The sequence below is a fragment of the Eriocheir sinensis genome, chromosome 21, assembly GCF_024679095.1.
Source record: "Eriocheir sinensis breed Jianghai 21 chromosome 21, ASM2467909v1, whole genome shotgun sequence".
Classification (NCBI taxonomy): domain Eukaryota; kingdom Metazoa; phylum Arthropoda; class Malacostraca; order Decapoda; family Varunidae; genus Eriocheir; species Eriocheir sinensis.
Window position 1 is genome coordinate 9982887 of NC_066529.1, and position 17500 is coordinate 10000386.

Consider the following 17500-nt stretch of genomic DNA (forward strand, 5'->3'; position numbering starts at 1 on the left):
GGTTACCTTCGCCTCGTGAGAATAGCATAGTCTCCCTCGCCATTGGTAACGTGGTGCCGTTCTTCCAGACACGCGCCGCCGCCACTCGGGGGATCGCTGCACAGAAAACGCTCCATATCAGACGTGACACTCAACAAAACGGTGAGTACAGGAACCGAGCTTATTCTCATCTCTCGTCACTAACTTTATGATGATTTTGCTTTCTTTTTCTCGCTGTCCCGCTCTCCACCTCTTCTTTCTTCTCTGTTCATTTACCGCTTTGCTTTCTGATTTTCTCCTTTTCCTTTGTTATATATTTCTTTCTGATTTCTTGTGTTCAGGACTCTTATTTCTTAACCTCTCTCTCTTCTTTGGTGGCATCCTAGAGTAGGATTTCAATGCCCTTCAACACCGCGAAATTTAGTGTCCAGGGAACGGTGTAGTTAAACGTGATTGGGCGTGTCCGTAGACTTTTGATAGTATGTTTTTTATCTCGCACACACACATACACACACACACACACACACACACACACACACACACACACACACACACACACACAGTTATATTGTAAAAGTTGATGTTGACGCAAAATTGAAAAAAATATATCACCCCGTTAATTTTATTTCTGTTGCCATTTTTTCTCCTCCTCCTCCTAATCATCATCATCATCACCATCATCATCATCATCACCATCATCATCACTATCATCATCATCCACATCCTTTTTCTCTTTCTCCTTTTCCTCTTCCTCCTCCTCTTCCCCCAGCTCCTCCTCCTCCTCCTCCTCCTCCTCCTCCTCTTTCACAATTTTGTTCCCATTGAGGAAGTACTCTTAGATATCGAACGAAAAAAGTAGCATTCCAGAGCATCTTCCTCCTCCTCCTCCTCCTCCTCCTCCTCCTCCTCCTCCCCCAACGCGGTAGAAGGTCACACCGCCGCCGCCTTCCACACACCCCCAGCAGTCACCTTTCTGTCGTGGGAGGGAGAAGAAGAGGAGGAGGAAGCGGAGGAGCATGAGGATTGAGAGCCATGAGCGGGAACAGGTGGAGACGGTACTTGACCGCTTCCTGGTCTTCGCCTTGTTTCTTTGTACGTGAGTTACCGGAGAGAGAGAGAGAGAGAGAGAGAGAGAGAGAGAGAGAGAGAGAGAGAGAGAGAGAGAGAGAGAGAGAGAGAGAGAGAGAGTTTGTATGTGTATATCATGTCCTTTGTATTATATTCTGGCCTATGGTACAGAGGTAGATAGATTGAGAGATTCAGATTGATAGATAAATAAATAGATAAATAGATACATTGATAGATAAAATAATGAGAGAGAGAGAGAGAGAGAGAGAGAGAGAGAGAGAGAGAGAGAGAGAGAGAGAGAGAGAGAGAGAGAGAGAGAGAGAGAGAGAGAGAGAGAGAGAGAGAGAGAGAGAGAGAGAGAGAGAGAGAGAGAGAGAATGTGCTTTGTATCATATTTAGGCCTATGTTACATTAAGCCTATAGTGACGGACGACATTCCTGGCTTGTCTTACTGTTAAAGTTTTATAGAGGCGACCTTTGAGTCTCATGTTATCCAGTGGGGGGCTCTTGAGGTTTGAAAGCTATCGAACTCTGAAGACTTAGAAAACACACAACCTAACTTTGAAAACAATAACCAACTACCACCAACTTTACAACTTGAAAGCTTGGGGGTGGATGTTGTTGTTGTTGTTGTTGTTGTTATTGTTGCGGCTACTGTGGTTGTTCTGGTTCTTATTGTTCTTGTCCTTACTGTTCTTGGTTTTGTTCCTCTTCCTCCTCCTCCTCCTCATCATCATCATCATCTTAATTCTCCTTTTCCTCCTCGTCCTCCTCTCCTTCCTCCTATTCTTCGCCCTCATCCTTGCCCTCATCCTTACACCCTAGCCGGTAACGTTAGGGAAAGTATGCGTGTGTGTGTGTGTGTGTGTGTGTGTGTGTGTGTGTGTGTGTGTGTGTGTGTGTGTGTTCTTTTTTTACATTTACGGCTTTTAATACTTAGAAGCAGTGTCATCCCCATTCACCGCCATCACCACCACCACCACCACCACCAGCACCACCAGGCCGGCCGGTATCTGCCCTTTACGCTACGACGAGCCGGATCAGAATAATAAATATAGTAACAGAAAATTAAATGACATGATGATAAAACCTGAAATAAAATGGTGTGACAGAGTACTTAGTTATGAATGTACTCCTTTTTTTTCTTTCTTCTTCGTCTTCTTTCGTATCCTCGTTATTCATTTTCTTTATATTTTAGCTTTATTAGTGGAGATTGTAGTGTTGATGGTGGTTGTGGTGGTGGTGGTGGTGCCGATGGTAATAGTAGTAGTAGTAGTAGTTGTAGTTGTAGTAGTAGTAGTAGTAGTAGTAGTAGTAGTAGTAGTAGTAGTAGTAGGAGGAGGAGGAGGAGGAGAAGGAATAATGAAAAAATGATAATGAGAAGAATGAGAAGAAGAAGAAGAAGAAGAAGAAGAAGAAGAAGAAGAAGAAGAAGAAGAAGAAGAAGAAGAAGAAGAAGAAGAAGAAGAAAAAGAAGAGAGAGAGAGAGAGAGAGAGAGAGAGAGAGAGAGAGAGAGAGAGAGAGAGAGAGAGAGAGAGAGAGAGAGAGAGAGAGAGAGAGAGAGAGAGAGAGAGAGAGAGAAGGAAGAAGAGAAAGTGATTCACTGATTCCTGTGAAACCAGCATTTGCCATTTCGATTGACGAGGGAGAGGAGAATGAGGTCAGGAGAGGGAGGAGGAGGAGGAGGAGGCTGGGAGGGAAGAGGGAGGGAAGAATGGAAGAAATAAAGGGAGGAAGGAATAATTAAGTATTGTACATAAGTAAGAAGAGGAGGAGGAGGAGAAGAAGCTGGGAGAAGAGGAATAGAAAGGATGAATGAAGGAAGGAAGAATGAAGTATAGGAGGAAGAGGAGGAAGCGGGTAAGGAGGAGGAATAAAAGTGGGAGCAATAGAAGACTTGAAGGAAAGGAGGAACAGGAGGAGGAGGAAGCTTAGAGGCTGAGAGAAGAGGGAAGGAGGAAGCCGTAATGAATGAATGAATAAATAACGTGAAGCCGAGAGAGGAGAAGGAGGAGGAGGAGGAGGAGGAGGAGGAGGAGGAAGAGAATATTAAAAGAGAAGGTAGAAAAGGAGGAAGCTGAGAGGTCGAAAGTAGAGGAAAGGAAGAAAGAATAAGAGGAAGGAAATAAGGAAGGGAGACTGAGTAGGAAGAAAAGGAGGAGGTGGAAGGGAATGAAAAGGTGACGTGTAGAAGGAAGAGGAGGAAGAGGGTAGACAGAAGAAGGAAGAAGAGAAGGGAAGAAGTCAAGGGAGGAGGAGAAGAAAGCTGATTTATGACATCGAAAGAAGAAGAAAAATGAGGTCCAGAGAAGAAATATTAAATGCGGAGGAGGAAGAGGAGGAAGACGGTAGACAGAAGAAGGAAGAAGAGAAGGGAAGAAGTCTAGGGAGGAGGAGAAGAAAGCTGAATTATGACATCGAAAGAAGAAGAAAAATGAGGTCCAGAGAAGAAATATTAAATGCAGAGGAGGAAGAGGAGGAAGACGGTAGACAGAAGAAGGAAGAGGAGAAGGGAAGAAGTCGAGGGAGGAGGAGAAGAAAACTGAATTATGACATCGAAAGAAGAAGAAAAATGAGGTCCAGAGAAGAAATATTAAATGCGGAGGAAGAAGAGGAGGAAGAGGGTAGACAGAAGAAGGAAGAGGAGGAGGGAAGAAGTCGAGGGAGGAGGAGAAGAAAGCTGAATTATGACATCGAAAGAAGAAGAAAAATGAGGTCCAGAGAAGAAATATTAAATGCAGAGGAGGAAGAGGAGGAAGACGGTAGACAGAAGAAGGAAGAGGAGAAGGGAAGAAGTCGAGGGAGGAGGAGAAGAAAGCTGAAATATGACATCGATAGAAGAAGAAAAATGAGGTCCAGAGAAGAAATATTACACGCGGAGGAAGAAAAGTAGGAAAAAAGGAGGGAGACTTTAAGAAAAATGGGAGAAATTAAAAAAAAAAGAGATTATAAGAAGTAGTAGCAAGGAGACAAGAATAATGAAGTCTTTTATTACCAACTCACAAAAAAACAGCAGGGTAACTTATTTATTTATCTTTATTTTATTTCATTTATTTATTTATTTCATTATTTATTATTTATTTATTTATTTTATCTTATTTTATTTTATTTTATTTTATTTTATTTTTTTGCTTTCGTTCAAATCCACATACTACTCCACTCCCACATACTTTCTCATTATCAAGTTGAGCATCTTCTGAACTATTTATTTGACCTTCGTTTAACTCCACATACTTCAGAGGGTGGTGTTAAGAAAAGTGGGAGAAATAAGAATAAAGAGAGAGCATGAGAGTATGAGACGAGTAGTGCCGAGGAGACAAGAATGATGATGTCTTATTACCAACTAAAAAAAATAGCAGACACTTAACTTTTTTTATGTTTTTTGCCTTCGTTCAGTTCCACATACTACTCCACTCCCACATCCTTCGTCATTACCAACTTGGCCAGGCTCTGAACTATTTATTTGGGCTTCGTTTAATTCCACATACTTCCCCTCCAATCCCTCCTTTCTTGGCATGCTCGCACCACACTATTACTAAGAGAAAAGTATACAATGTGATGAAGGAATGTACCGATTAACCCGATCCGATAATGTGACATTATCGGATCGAATGTCACGGGAAAGGGCTAGGGAGGAAGAGGAGGAGGAGGAAAATACATAGGAATACATAGGAAGAACAGACCACAGAAGACCTGGCGGTCTATGGCGAGGGTGTCTGTCTACTACCGCTACTACTAGTAATCTACGTGTGGTAAGACAGGATAGAATAGATGAAGGCTCCTCCCCACCCACCTCTCCCTCCGGCAACGTGCCGGCAGGAAATAGCTAAAAGAGAACACCATGTTCCTTTAAGGAAGAAAGGGACATGGAAATTTTACAGTAAAGAGAGAAATAAGAGGAAATTACTACCCTTAACTTACGCTACTGGTGACCTAAGCTGTGGGGAAATTATTAACACAAAGTCTTCAGGTTGGAGCCGTGCTGCAGTGTGCCTGAAACATACGAAAAGGGTCATTAAAGTCCTATAACCCTGAGGTAATTATCCATTGATGACTTGAAGCTATTGATATTCTGTGAGCTAACTACTGACGGCTGGAGTCTATTCCAGTGATCGGCGACTCTATTGGAATATCGAAATAAATTCTGCGCGCCAATGTGTTACATGTTTCCCTTTAACTTCATACAGTTGCTGCGTGTTGTTGTGTTGGGGTGTCTCTGAAATAGACTATCTGGGTTAATGTTTTCGAATCTATTAAGGATTTTGAACACTTCGATTAAGTCTCCTCTTACCTTTCCCTTTATTATGGAAAACTTATCTAAACGCTTTAAATGCTCGTCATACGGCAAGTTACGGAACGCTGGAATTTGTTTGGTTGCTCGTCTCGGTATCTTTTATAGAAAAACTTGAGGTTTGATATAATTCGGTGACCAGAACTGGATGGCGTATTCTAGGTGTGATCTTACAAATGCTGAATATAATCTCTTCATAAGTTCGGGTGATTTATAATCAAAGTTTCTTGAGATTAATCCTAACATCATATTGGCTTTTTTACTCGCCGCTGTACATTGATCGCTCATTTTAAGAGTGTTACTGATAATGACACCAAGATCTTTTTCTTGTTTTACTTCGCTGAGCTCATGTCCTTGAATCTGATATTTAAAGTTAGGGTTCTTTTCACCCACGTCCATTTCTTTACATTTATCTACGTTGAAACACATTTGCCACTTGTCGCTCCAGTCGGCGTCTTATTAAATCTGATTGAATATTCTCGCAATTTTTATTGTACGTTACCGTACCTCCTAATTTGGTGTCGTCGGCGAATTTGGCTACTTTTGATAGGATATCAGTCTCTAAATCGTTCACGTAAATTATGAATAGTGTTGGCCCCAGGCCCAATCCTTGGGGCACGCCACTGGTTACGGATTGCCAATCGGATGCTTTACCATTGGAAACTATACGCTGTTGTCTATCTGTGAGCCAGTCGTTAATACCACGCGCACAGACGGTCACTTATACCGTGGGAACGCAGTTTTGAAATAAGCCTAACGTGGTGTACTTTATCAAACGCTTTCTGAAAGTCTAGGTAAATTACGTCATATGGAGCTCGGGCGTCCCAACTTGAATAAACGTCATTGAAGAAAGTTAATAAGTTGGTAAGGCAAGATCAGTTACTACGAAATCCGTGCTGATTATCAGTTATCAAATCATTTGTTTCGAGGAAAGTGATCACTTTATACCTGATTATTTTTTCAAATAGTTTAATTAGGACAGACGTAAGGCTGATGGGACGATAATTACTGGCTTGTTTTTTATCTCCTTTTTTAAAGATCGGGGTAACATTGGCTCTTTTCCCCGCAAAGAGCACGCTTGCCTGTGCTAGAAGGAGGCTTGGAGGGAAGAAGAAAGGAAAGAGTAGAATGAATGAATGAATGAAGGAAGGAAGAATTTATTATTAAGAAGGAAGAGGAGGAAGTGGGCAGGCAGGAGGAAGAGAAGGAGGAGGAAGAAGAGAAGGCTAGATGGGAAGAAGGAAGAGGAGGAACCTGAAACGTCGAGAGAAGAGGAAAGGAGGGAGGAATAGAATGGAAGAATGAAGGAAGGAAGGAAGAATCAAGTATATAAGAGGAAGATGAGGAAGCGGGGAGACAGACGGAGAAGGAAGAGGAAGAAGAGAAGGGTAGATGGGAAGGAGGAAGAGGAGGAAGCTGAAACGTCGAGAGAAGAGGAAAGGAGGGAGGAAGAGAAGGAAGGAAGGAAGGAAGAATTAAGTATTTAGAAGGAAGAGTAGGAAGCGGGTAGACAGACAGAGAAGGAAAAAGAAGAAGAGAAGGCTAGATGGAAAGGAAGAAGGGGAGGAAGCTGAGAGGTCGAGAAAAGGGGAAAGGAAGGAAGGAAGAATTAAGTACTATTTTGTAGAAGGAAGAAGAGTAATGTAACCGAGCCTGTAATATGGGCGACTTAAGTGCCTGTAATATGGGTGATGGGGGAGCCTGTGATATGGGGGAAGGGGGAGGCCTGTGATATGGGAGTGAGATGGATGAAGGGGTTAGAGAAGGAAGGAGAGGGATAGCAACATATACTGATGAGAAGGAAAGATAAGTAAAGAAGAATCAAGCGGGAGAGACGGAGAGAGGGAGAGAACGAGAGGCTAATATGGGGGTAAGTTAGGAAGAAATGAAGTATGTGAAGAGTATTGTGAAGAACAGTGGTTAGAAGAGATAGAAGAAGAAATTGATGAAAAGTTAGGTATGAAGACAGTGAAAAGAAAAACTTCGTGAAGAAAATTGTACATGCAAAAACTAGAATGAAAAATATTAATGTGCAAGGATGATGTTGATGAGGAAAACGAGTTGGAGGAGGAGGAGGAGGAGGGGGAGTTGGGGGAAGAGGAAGGAGGAGGAGAAGGAAAGTTAGGGAGGGCGAATGGGGGAAAAGAGCGAGAATAACATTTTTTCAGGTCACGGTAAAGGTCGTGAGCTGGAGGAATTAGTGTTGTTGAGAGAGAGAGAGAGAGAGAGAGAGAGAGAGAGAGAGAGAGAGAGAGAGAGAGAGAGAGAGAGAGAGAGAGAGAGAGAGAGAGAGAGAGAGAGAGAGAGAGAACGGGGGGGGGGTCAGGGGGTAAAGTCAACACCTGCAGCACACGTCCGGCATTCCGTCGCTCGCCGTGACCCGCGTGAGTTTGCGACACAACCGTTACGTTTTCCTTCACGCCACGCTAGTCACGTTTTCTTTGTAAAAAAAATATACATATGTATAAATTATCAAGCTTATAAAGGTTTGCCTATCGATTGAATCACCGTTCTGCTTTGACGCTGCTTGTGATATGCATAAATGTACCACATTTATTCATGTTGATTATCTGTGTCGGCATGTGTGTGTGTGTGTGTGTGTTTGTGTGTGTGTGTGTCCCGCCATGCACAGGAGGTGCGTGTTCGGACCCCGCAACAGCAGACAATCAATGTGGCGGCGGCGTGTGTGTTGCGGGGACGGCCAGCACAGGTGTGTGTGCCCCGCCGTCGCATCTGTTAGTCGCTCGTAACCTGTTGGTCGTTGCACGCCGCCGCTCCGCACCAGTCCGTCCGCGCCGCGTGTCCCGTCCAGTGAGTGAGTGCGTGTGGGCGTGTGTCGCCGCCCGCTTGTTGACGCCAAACCCCGAGGCGCGTCACGCCGGCGGGGTGATGGTACGACGGCCGCCCGCCGACGCATGAGTGTGGGTGGGCAAGCCACGGGCGGGGGTGCCAGTCCCCCGCCCACACCCGCGGCGTGAGGACCGCCTGTCCCGCCACGGGGCGCCGCGGCACCCCTGGGCCCCCGGGGAGCACCAGCGCCCTCCGCCGCCCATCTTCCCCAGTGCCGGACGCACCCCTGCTGCTGGGGGCGCGACTCTCCCCGGGGCACAGCCCTGGACGCTCCCGCTCCCTACCGGGCCTGCAGGTGTCTGCCCGCGGTGCCCCGCACACCGCCATTCGCCGCGAGCGGTCTTTGAGCAGCGTGACGGCGGTGCTGCCGCCGCCCACCGCTTACGTGACACCCATCGAGGGGAGCCGCGCCCCCTCGAGCGGCAGGGTAGGTGCACTGGAGGACAGTGCCATGTGGAGGATGCTGCACGGCGCGCCACACTGGGAAGTCTCCGCCAAGAAGATGTGGAGCCCCGGCCCGCCCGCCTCCAGGGAGCCCGTCAGGCTGCCCTTCCTCGACGTGACGCCCACCACGGTGCTGCAGAGGCTGAGGGACGCGCCCGACACCCACCACGCCCACCACACACACCACGCACACGTTGAGGTCAGCATGAGTCAGGTCGGAGGCCGGGGCGGGGCAGGGCGGGGTGTGGGTGCCTCACTAGGCAGGCGGCGGCGGCGAGCACAGGTGTGTGGTGTGGTGCCGGTGTGCCAGCCCACCTGTGTGCCACCTGCCGGCCATTAGACGGTGAAGGGTAAGGGTGTTTATGACTTGTGTGGGGCGCGCCTAATGTTACCTTACACACACATACACACACATTTACTCTCACACACACATTCACTCACTACGCACACTCACATTCACACACAAAAAAGCGTCGATTAGTGAAAATTCATTAAAAGGCAAGCAGTTACTCGTATAAAGGTTAGGAGTGAATAAGGGAATGATAATACTGGCTAACTCTTATTGGCGAGCTTAGGGATGAGCTTCAGGTGAAAGTCTTGCCTACCGAAGCCGCAGAAAAGGTGGACATTGGTTCAGAGATGCAAGTTCATCAAATTCAGGCATGGAAATAGGGATGAAGGAGCGAGGGAGGTAACATTGTCTTGGATCATATGCTAATAGGTTGAAGACAGCCAGCTAGAGCAAGAAGAGGTGATGTTGATTGCACTGTATATCTCTCTCTCTCTCTCTCTCTCTCTCTCTCTCACACACACACACACACACACACACACACACACACACACACACATATCGACAGTGATTCTACGAAGGCGCAACTCAATATCTGTTGGACAAATGCACACACACACACACACACACACACACACACACACACACACACACACACACACACACACACACACACACACACACACACACACACACACACACACACACACACACACACACACACACACACACACACACCTCCGTTGCGCAACTGGTTTGAGCACTGTGCTGCCAGGCTTCACGGTCTGACAGGGCGGTGGTCCGAGCCCGCTCAGGCCGGATCCTTTCTGTTGACTAGGAGTGGTTACTGTCCCCCCTTGAGCAAGGGGGATGGGGTGTGTGATGTGTGAGGTCCTGGCAGTACCCAGAGATCGACGATAAAAAGCACTTGCTCATGTCGGGAGGGTACCTGCTGGCGATTACGAGTCGAACACGTGATCAGGCCGTGGTGAATTACACACACACACACACACACACACACACACACACACACACACACACACACACACACACACACACACACACGTCCCTCAGGTGTTTAGAAGGTTAAAACGCAAAATACACGTGACAACAAAATTATTTCCGGCCTCTGTGTCTGTTTGTCTTTCTCTGTCTGTTTGTCTGTCTCTCCCTATTGTGTGTGTGTGTGTGTGTGTGTGTGTGTGTGTGTGTGTGAGAGAGAGAGAGAGAGAGAGAGAGAGAGAGAGAGAGAGAGAGAGAGAGAGAGAGAGAGAGAGAGAGAGAGAGAGAGAGAGAGAGAGAGAGAGAGAGAGAGATTGTCAACCTGCTCGTCTGTCCTCTGTCTGTCTGTCTGTCTGTTATCCCGTCTGTTTGTCTGTCCATATGTCTGTTTATCATTCCGTCTGTCTGTGAGTGTCTGTTCCTCCCACTTTCTCTCTATCTTTCTCTCTCTTAGTCACACACACACACACACACACACACACACACACACACACACACACACACACACACACAATTCTTTCCCAATATATTATCCTCTAAATCTTGCATCAGGAAAAGCGTTACCAGGTAGGAGGAGAGAAAGTGGTAGTATGAAGGGGAGGAGGAAGAGGAGGAGGAGGAGGGAAGGGTTGTTACTTGGAGGAGAAAGAAGAAGAAGGAGGAAGAAAAGGAAAAAGACCGTTGGAGTAGATCGAGAAGAAGGAAAGAGGTGCCGTGAAAAGGAGGAACAGGAGAGAAATAAGAAAAAAACTTGAAAGAATAAAGAATGGAATGAAGGAGGGAGTGAAGGAAGGAAGGAACAGGGAGAGGGAGGGAGAAGAGGTGCAGGAGAAAGAAGGAGGGAGTGAAGGAAGGAAGAAACAGGGAGACGGAGGGAGAAGAGGAGCAGGAGAAAGAAGGAGGGAGTGAAGGAAGGAAGGAACAGGGAGAGGGAGGGAGAAGAGGAGCAGGAGAAAGAAGGAGGGAGTGAAGGAAGGAAGGAACAGGGAGAGGGAGGGAGAAGAGGAGCAGGAGAAAGAAGGAGGGAGTGAACGTAGGAAGGAACAGGAGAGGAGGGAGAAGAGGTGCAGGAGAAAGAAGGAGGGAGTGAAGGAAGGAAGAAACAGGGAGACGGAGGGAGAAGAGGAGCAGGAGAAAGAAGGAGGGAGTGAAGGAAGGAAGGAACAGGGAGAGGGAGGGAGAGAGGTGCTGTGATAAAGAGGAGCAGGAGTGAAATAAAAAAGAAACGTGAAGGAATAGAGAATGGAAGGAAGGAGGGAGTGAAGGAAGGGGTAGGGAGAGGGAGAAAGGAAGAATGAAGGGAGGACAAGGATGTCTCACTAAATCTGATTAATAGCACAAGAAAATTTGCTTAATTGATTAGACGTGACGACTCAGTGTGTGTGTGTGTGTGTGTGTGTGTGTGTACGTAACTATATGCCTTTATTACTGCATAGAATCACGAGATTGTTATTACACACACACACACACACACACACACACACACACACACACACACGTGACCTACATACATGCTACAGTTTGATGACGAGTATGTTATTGTCCTATATTATGTCATACCTCTCTCTCTCTCTCTCTCTCTCGTTATATTTTTATCACTACGCCCATGACACTTTATTTTTTAAGCGCTCTATAGGTCATGCCGCTTCTATGTCTTGTTTTCCCCGTGCTTTTTTTTCCCCCTCCCTCATTGACCTCATTTCGTGTTATTATGATTATTAGTAACTTGTGTCTTTCATGTCGGGGATTATGGTTTAGCCCGTGTGTGTGTGTGTGTGTGTGTGTGTGTGTCAGAGAGCGAAAAACAGGGGTGGCGATAGTAGTAGTAGTAGTAGTAGTAGTAGTGGTAAAGGTGGTGGTAGTAGTAGTTGTATTAGTGGTAATAATACAAGACCATTAGTAAGAGGAAGGGGAAGAGGAGGAAGACAAGGAGGAGGAGGAGGAGCTAGCGTGCACAAACACTCCCTCCCACTCCCTTCCTTCTTCCTCCCTCCAGAACCCCTCCTCTTCCCTCCCCACCACCACCCATCACCCTGCCCCCTTCCCTTAACCTCGCTAGAAGGAAAGGAAGGCAGGAAAAAAAGATGCATGCAGGATGAATTAAAAATAAACCCATCCTGAGTGTCAAGGTTGCTTTCTTTATTCGCGTGCCTTGCTTTCTCGTGTGTGTGTGTGTGTGTGTGTGTGTGTGTGTGTGTGTGTGTGTGTGTGTGTGTGTGTGTGTGTGTGTGTGTGTGTGTGTGTACCCTGTTCTATCATCACCTCCTCCGCCGTCTTCTGTTCTTTCTCCTCCTCCACGTCCTCCCCTTATTCCTTCTCTTCCTCCTACTCCTCCTCCTCTTTTACAATACTTAATTCTTCCTTCCATTCGTCCCTCCTTTCCTCCTCCTTCTTCTCCTCCTCCTCCTCCTACTCCTCCTCCTCCTTGGTATCTGGGTCAGCGTGTTACATATTGGTTGTTTGATATCGAATTTTATAGCGTTGCTCTCCCTTTCTTCTGCTGCTTTTGTTGATATTATTTTTGATGATTGTTACTGCTATTTTTGTTGTTATTTGTCACAGTTATTCTTGTTGGGGTGTGCGACTGTATTAGTAATTTGGAACTCAACGTCAAGTGTAATTCTCTGTATTCGTCACTGCTGCCTTCATATTGTTTACATTGTCAACTCTTTCCTTTGTGTGATCTATTATTTATTATCCACAAAATCAGACAGGCCGTGTGACAGCAGGTTGCCAGAGCACGATAATGCACACCTCAGTCTCGGGCGCCGCGACTTATAGTACTTGGCTTGAGTTAGATCATTTCAGTTTCACCTTCCTACAGTCTTCCAAATATGTCGAGGCCGGTCTGGCGTAGGCTCCCGCGGGTCCTTTTCTCCCCTCTGCTCTGCCACACAGTCCCAACACCTATCTCTTGCTCTCATATGTAAGCTATCGGTAACATATGAGAGGGAAAAAATACGTGTTTTGACTGTGTGGCAGAGCAGAGGGGAGAAATGGACCCGCGGGAGCCAACGCCAAAACGTACTCGACAATTCAGTTTCACCTTCCTAGGACATGGGCAAGAGGTGGGTCACTAATACCTGTATGCAGAGTGGTGGATGAGTGGACAGGCTTGGTAATCGAAACTGACCTCTTTTCTGGCCATCCCTGTTTCCTCTTGCAGGAGAAGAGCATAACACTTTCTTTTTTTATTTACGTTTCGCTTTTGGCGCCAGTAGGCTTTCTTGGTGAGGGTTTGTAATCGTTCTCTGCCTGTTGTGGTGCAGGCAATGTTTCTAGTGACGCCATCTTGCTTTGCTCATAGTGACCCCCGGAGCTCGTCTTTGATCCTCTTTTAGAGAGAATCTAGAGTCCGAATTGCTAGGTGGTCTTCAGTACAGCATGTGGGTAGTATTAGGGCCGCTTTCACAGTCACGTTCGTTTGTGTTATCGTTACCAATGAGCGGCGATCGTCGCTACCAACAAGAAATCCGCTTTCACAGTCGTCTTTCGCGGCGCTGTTTGTTTGCATCAGTACCAGAGATTGGAACCTCTGGTAACGGAGCTCTGGTAGCCGGGGGGGCTCCCCAATGGAGCTTACCAATGATATTAATTAGTAATTAATACAAATTCTTGCCCTCAAGTGGTTATATTATTTCCAGAAATGGATGTTAAAAAATATTACACAAAACAGCAACATCTTGCACGGCTTCAATGGTAATATGAGAAAAAAAAAATAGAAGACTTTGAATGACATGAACACACGTCACCTGCTGACCAGTAAACGTCCTGCTGAAAATTTCAATTTGATTGATGGAATGTTTATTGCTGCAAAATACACAGTCACGAAGGGAGGACTTTAATAGCCTACTTGTCACCATTATTCACCTGTTAGCCTCATATGTATGCATGGGGCATACATATAACGAAATCAGCCTTGTTATGTAAAAAATAAATGTGAAGTCTGCTAAATAAGTGTGAATAATGAACAAATGAATATATATAGATGAAGAGTCTGTCGTGCTGACATCTGCCAAATAATATAACTTTAATACTTGTCACCATTATGAAATAAATTTTCAACTATTATCCCTAGGAATTATTAGGCTATCAGCAGATTTGAGCGCTACGTGTATTACGAGGCACTCCACATTTTATCATCATTTATTCTTCACAGTTATTTTTTATATTTATTCTTCACGTTTACTTTATAGTACGCTTATTTTTCACATTTATCCTTCATAATCCTCCGCTCAGCTGATGTAACGTTGACATTTCCCGCCGCTCCGGCACACCAACACTGCCGAATCACGCGCCTTCGTCTTGTCATGACCGTCGCCACGCTGGTGGTCGTCGATACCACGAAAACAGCGACTGTGAAAGCGGATCGAGGCGATGGTAACGGCTGCTATCAGGATGGTAGGGCCTTTTTGGTTAGGGTGCGTACCAGACGACTGTGAAAGCGGCCCTTAGGCCACTCGGCGGTGACTGAAAAAAAAAAAAAAAGTGAAGACTAAAATATTACCAGGTTGTTTGCAGCGGCTTTTTGTTTCCTGTCTTCTGCTTTCTGTTTCTGTGTTCTGTTTTTTGCTTAGTTTTCTGTTTGTGTTTGTATCTCGTGGAAAAAAAGAATGATTGCTATAGTGTGGAAGGATGTCTGCGGATCGTAAGAAAATGTTCACTTTATACACGTACAAATATCTTTACGCTCACACACACACAAAAAAAACAGGAATCACAGAGTTTGGAATTTGTAACTGCAGAATAACACTGAAAGGAAGGAGAGTGGCAAGACTTTCCAATGATTTACTTTAACACGCTTGCCGAGGGAGGAAAGTTAGATCGATATTATATACAGGTTTTGTTCTAGGTATTGTATTATGTATGACTTGTAGATGATTCATATCAGTTTGTGAAGTATTACATATATGAGGAAAGTAAAGAAAGGTTCGAGGGGAAGTTTTCAACACGGTTCTTCTTTTTCTTCTTTTTCTTATTCTTATTCTTATTCTTATTCCTCCTCTTCTTCTTTTTCTTTTCTTCTTTTTTCTTCTTCCTCTTCTTTTTCTTCTTTTTCTTCTTCCTCTTCCTTTTCTTCTTCTTCCTCTTGATCTTCTTTTTCAACTTCTATTTCTTCTTTTTCTTCCTCTTCTTCTTCATCTTCTTTTTCTTCTAAATTTTCTTCTTCTTCTTCTTCTTCTTCTTCTTCTTCTTCTTCTTCTTCTTCTTCTTCTTCTTCTTCTTCTTCTTCTTCTTCTTCTTCTTCTTTCTCTTCTTTGGTATTCCATCTAGGTATTGTCCAAGTATTATATTATCTTGTTATTATATTAGTTAGTTAGGTTAGTTAGGTGGTATATCTGTGGAAAGCAAAGAAAGGTTGTGGAAGGGGAAGGACAATCACCAGAGGAAGACAACAGCTCTTTGAACGGGACCTGGAGTAGGCTAGTTCTTTCTCCTATCCTTTCTCCTCTCCTGCCTTTTTTTTCCTTTTCTCTTTAATTTATCCATCCCTTCCTTCCTTCCTTCTTTCATTCATTCAATTTCCTTATTCCTTCCTTTCTTTCTTCGTTTCTTTCTTTCTTCCTTTCTTCCTTTTTTCTTTCTTTTTTCCTTCCTTCCTTCCTTCCTTTTTCCCTTCCTTCCTCCCTCCCTCCAGCCCTCCCTCCCTCCCTCGCTTCCTTCTTTCCTTCCTTCCTTTCTTCCTTTCTTTCTTTCTTCCTTTCTTCCTTCCTTCCTTCTTTTCTTTCCTCCCTTCCTCCCTCCCTCCCTCTCTCTCTCCCTCCCTTCCTTCCTTTCTTTTTTTCCTTTCTACCTTCCTTCCCTCCTTCCTTCCTCCCTTCCTTTATTTATCTATCAAAAGAAAACTATACGTATTTCCAAACATAAATGCCCCATGCTTATCTCAGCGGAAGAAAAAATATCCAGTTCTGAGGAAGGAAAAACGTTTCAAGGGACGTGCCCACAAAGCTTCACGATATTGGATGAATTGGTCCTTTTTCTAACGTTCCAGGAAAAGCCGATACACAGAAAATGATAAAAATAAAATCGTACTTCGCGTTGATGGAGAAATCGTTATTAGAATTTTTTTATCGATATTGCATCTGTTTTTTTTTCTGAGTTAACGTTATTGTTATTATTATTGTTATTTTTGTTGTTGTTGTTGTTGTTATTATTATTATTATTATTATTATTATTATTATTATTATTATTATTATTATTATTATTATTATTGTTGTTGTTGTTGTTACGGTTATTATTATTGTCATTATTTTGTATTCTTCTTCTTCTTCTTCTTCTTCTTCATCTTCTTCTTTTCCTCCTTCTTTCTCTTCTTTCTCGTCTTCTTCTTCTTCTTCTTCCTCTTCTTCTTCTTCTTCTTCTTCTTCTTCTTCTTCTTCTTCTTCTTCTTCTTCTTCTTCTTCTTCTTGACAATTTTCACACACGTTCATATACGGTCGCAATTCTTGTATGCGTTGTGGCTTGTTTTTATTTATTATTATTATTATTTTGTGTGGGTGTGAGCATGTGTGTGACTGGGTGTGGGGTCAGACCGATTGCCCTTTCTGACGTCACGCGGCGGTAATGGGTGTGTGGGTGGGAATCGAAGCCTCACTCCCCACTTCCACGGCTCGACACTCTAAACCACCAGACCGCCACGAGCCAGTTAGCATCTCCGTAATAACAAATTCAGGGTAATGGCGTGTTTGTCCTGTGCTTGCTTATTGACGGGGCAGGTATTTTAATGAGAACTCAGGTACAATGCGAGTTCTTGAAAGAGGGTGTTAAGTGAGAGGGAAGGAGGGAGGGAGGGAAGGAGAGACAGTGGAAGGGAAAGGCAGGAAGGTAGGGAAGGAGAGGTAAAGGAGGAAGGGAGGGTGAGATAAGACGTTATGGCGATAGGTAGGGAAAGCAGTGAAGGGAAAGGAAGGGAGCAAAGAGAATAGAGGGAGGGTGGGAGGGAGGGTAAGACAGGGCGTGATGGAGGGAGAGAGAGTGGAAAGGAAAGGCAGGAAGGTAGGGAAGGAGAGGGAAAAGGAGGGAGGGAGGGTGAGATAAGACGTTATGGAGATAGTTAGGGAAAGGAATGAAGGGAAAGGAAGGGAGCAAAGAGAATAGAGGAAAGGGAAAGGAAGGAAGGAAGGGAGGGAAAGAAGGTTATGAGCTGAAAGTGAGCTGGAAATGAAGGGAGGGTGGAAAAGAAAAAAAGGAAGGGAGGGAGGGGGAATGGAAAAGAACAGGAAATGAAGAGAGGAAGAGGAAGAGAGAGAGAGGAGAGGAGGTTATGAACTTAAAGTGGAGTAGGTGAAAGCGATCCAGTGGAGATACAGTGGCGGTGATGGTGGTGGTTGTGGATGAAGAAGTGGTGAGGCTGTGGGTGGTGAGGTGGTGATGATTCAGGGATAAGTGTGAGTGGTGGTAGTGGTGGTGGTGGTGATGATGGTGGTGGTGATGGTGGTAGTGATGATGGTATTTGGTGCTGCCTTGCATGTCATATTATACTGGAAATGTAGAGCATGTATGTATGTGTGTGTGTGTGTGTGTGTGTGTGTGTGTGTGTGTGTGTGTCCCAAATACAATTTTTTTCCCCTTTTCC

The 17500-nt window shown here is 44.9% G+C and overlaps 1 protein-coding gene across 1 annotated transcript in view; it reads left to right on the forward strand.

Annotated features, from left to right (window-relative positions):
- LOC127001441 (TOG array regulator of axonemal microtubules protein 1-like) overlaps nucleotides 1-8973 on the forward strand; it is a 52050-nt gene extending 43077 nt beyond the window's left edge. The window contains exons 6-7 of the mRNA XM_050865969.1: nucleotides 69-141; nucleotides 8293-8973. Coding sequence (XP_050721926.1) covers nucleotides 69-141; nucleotides 8293-8973 — 754 coding nt within the window. The remainder of the gene's footprint in view (nucleotides 1-68; nucleotides 142-8292) is intronic.
- The last annotated feature ends 8527 nt before the right edge of the window (nucleotides 8974-17500 follow it).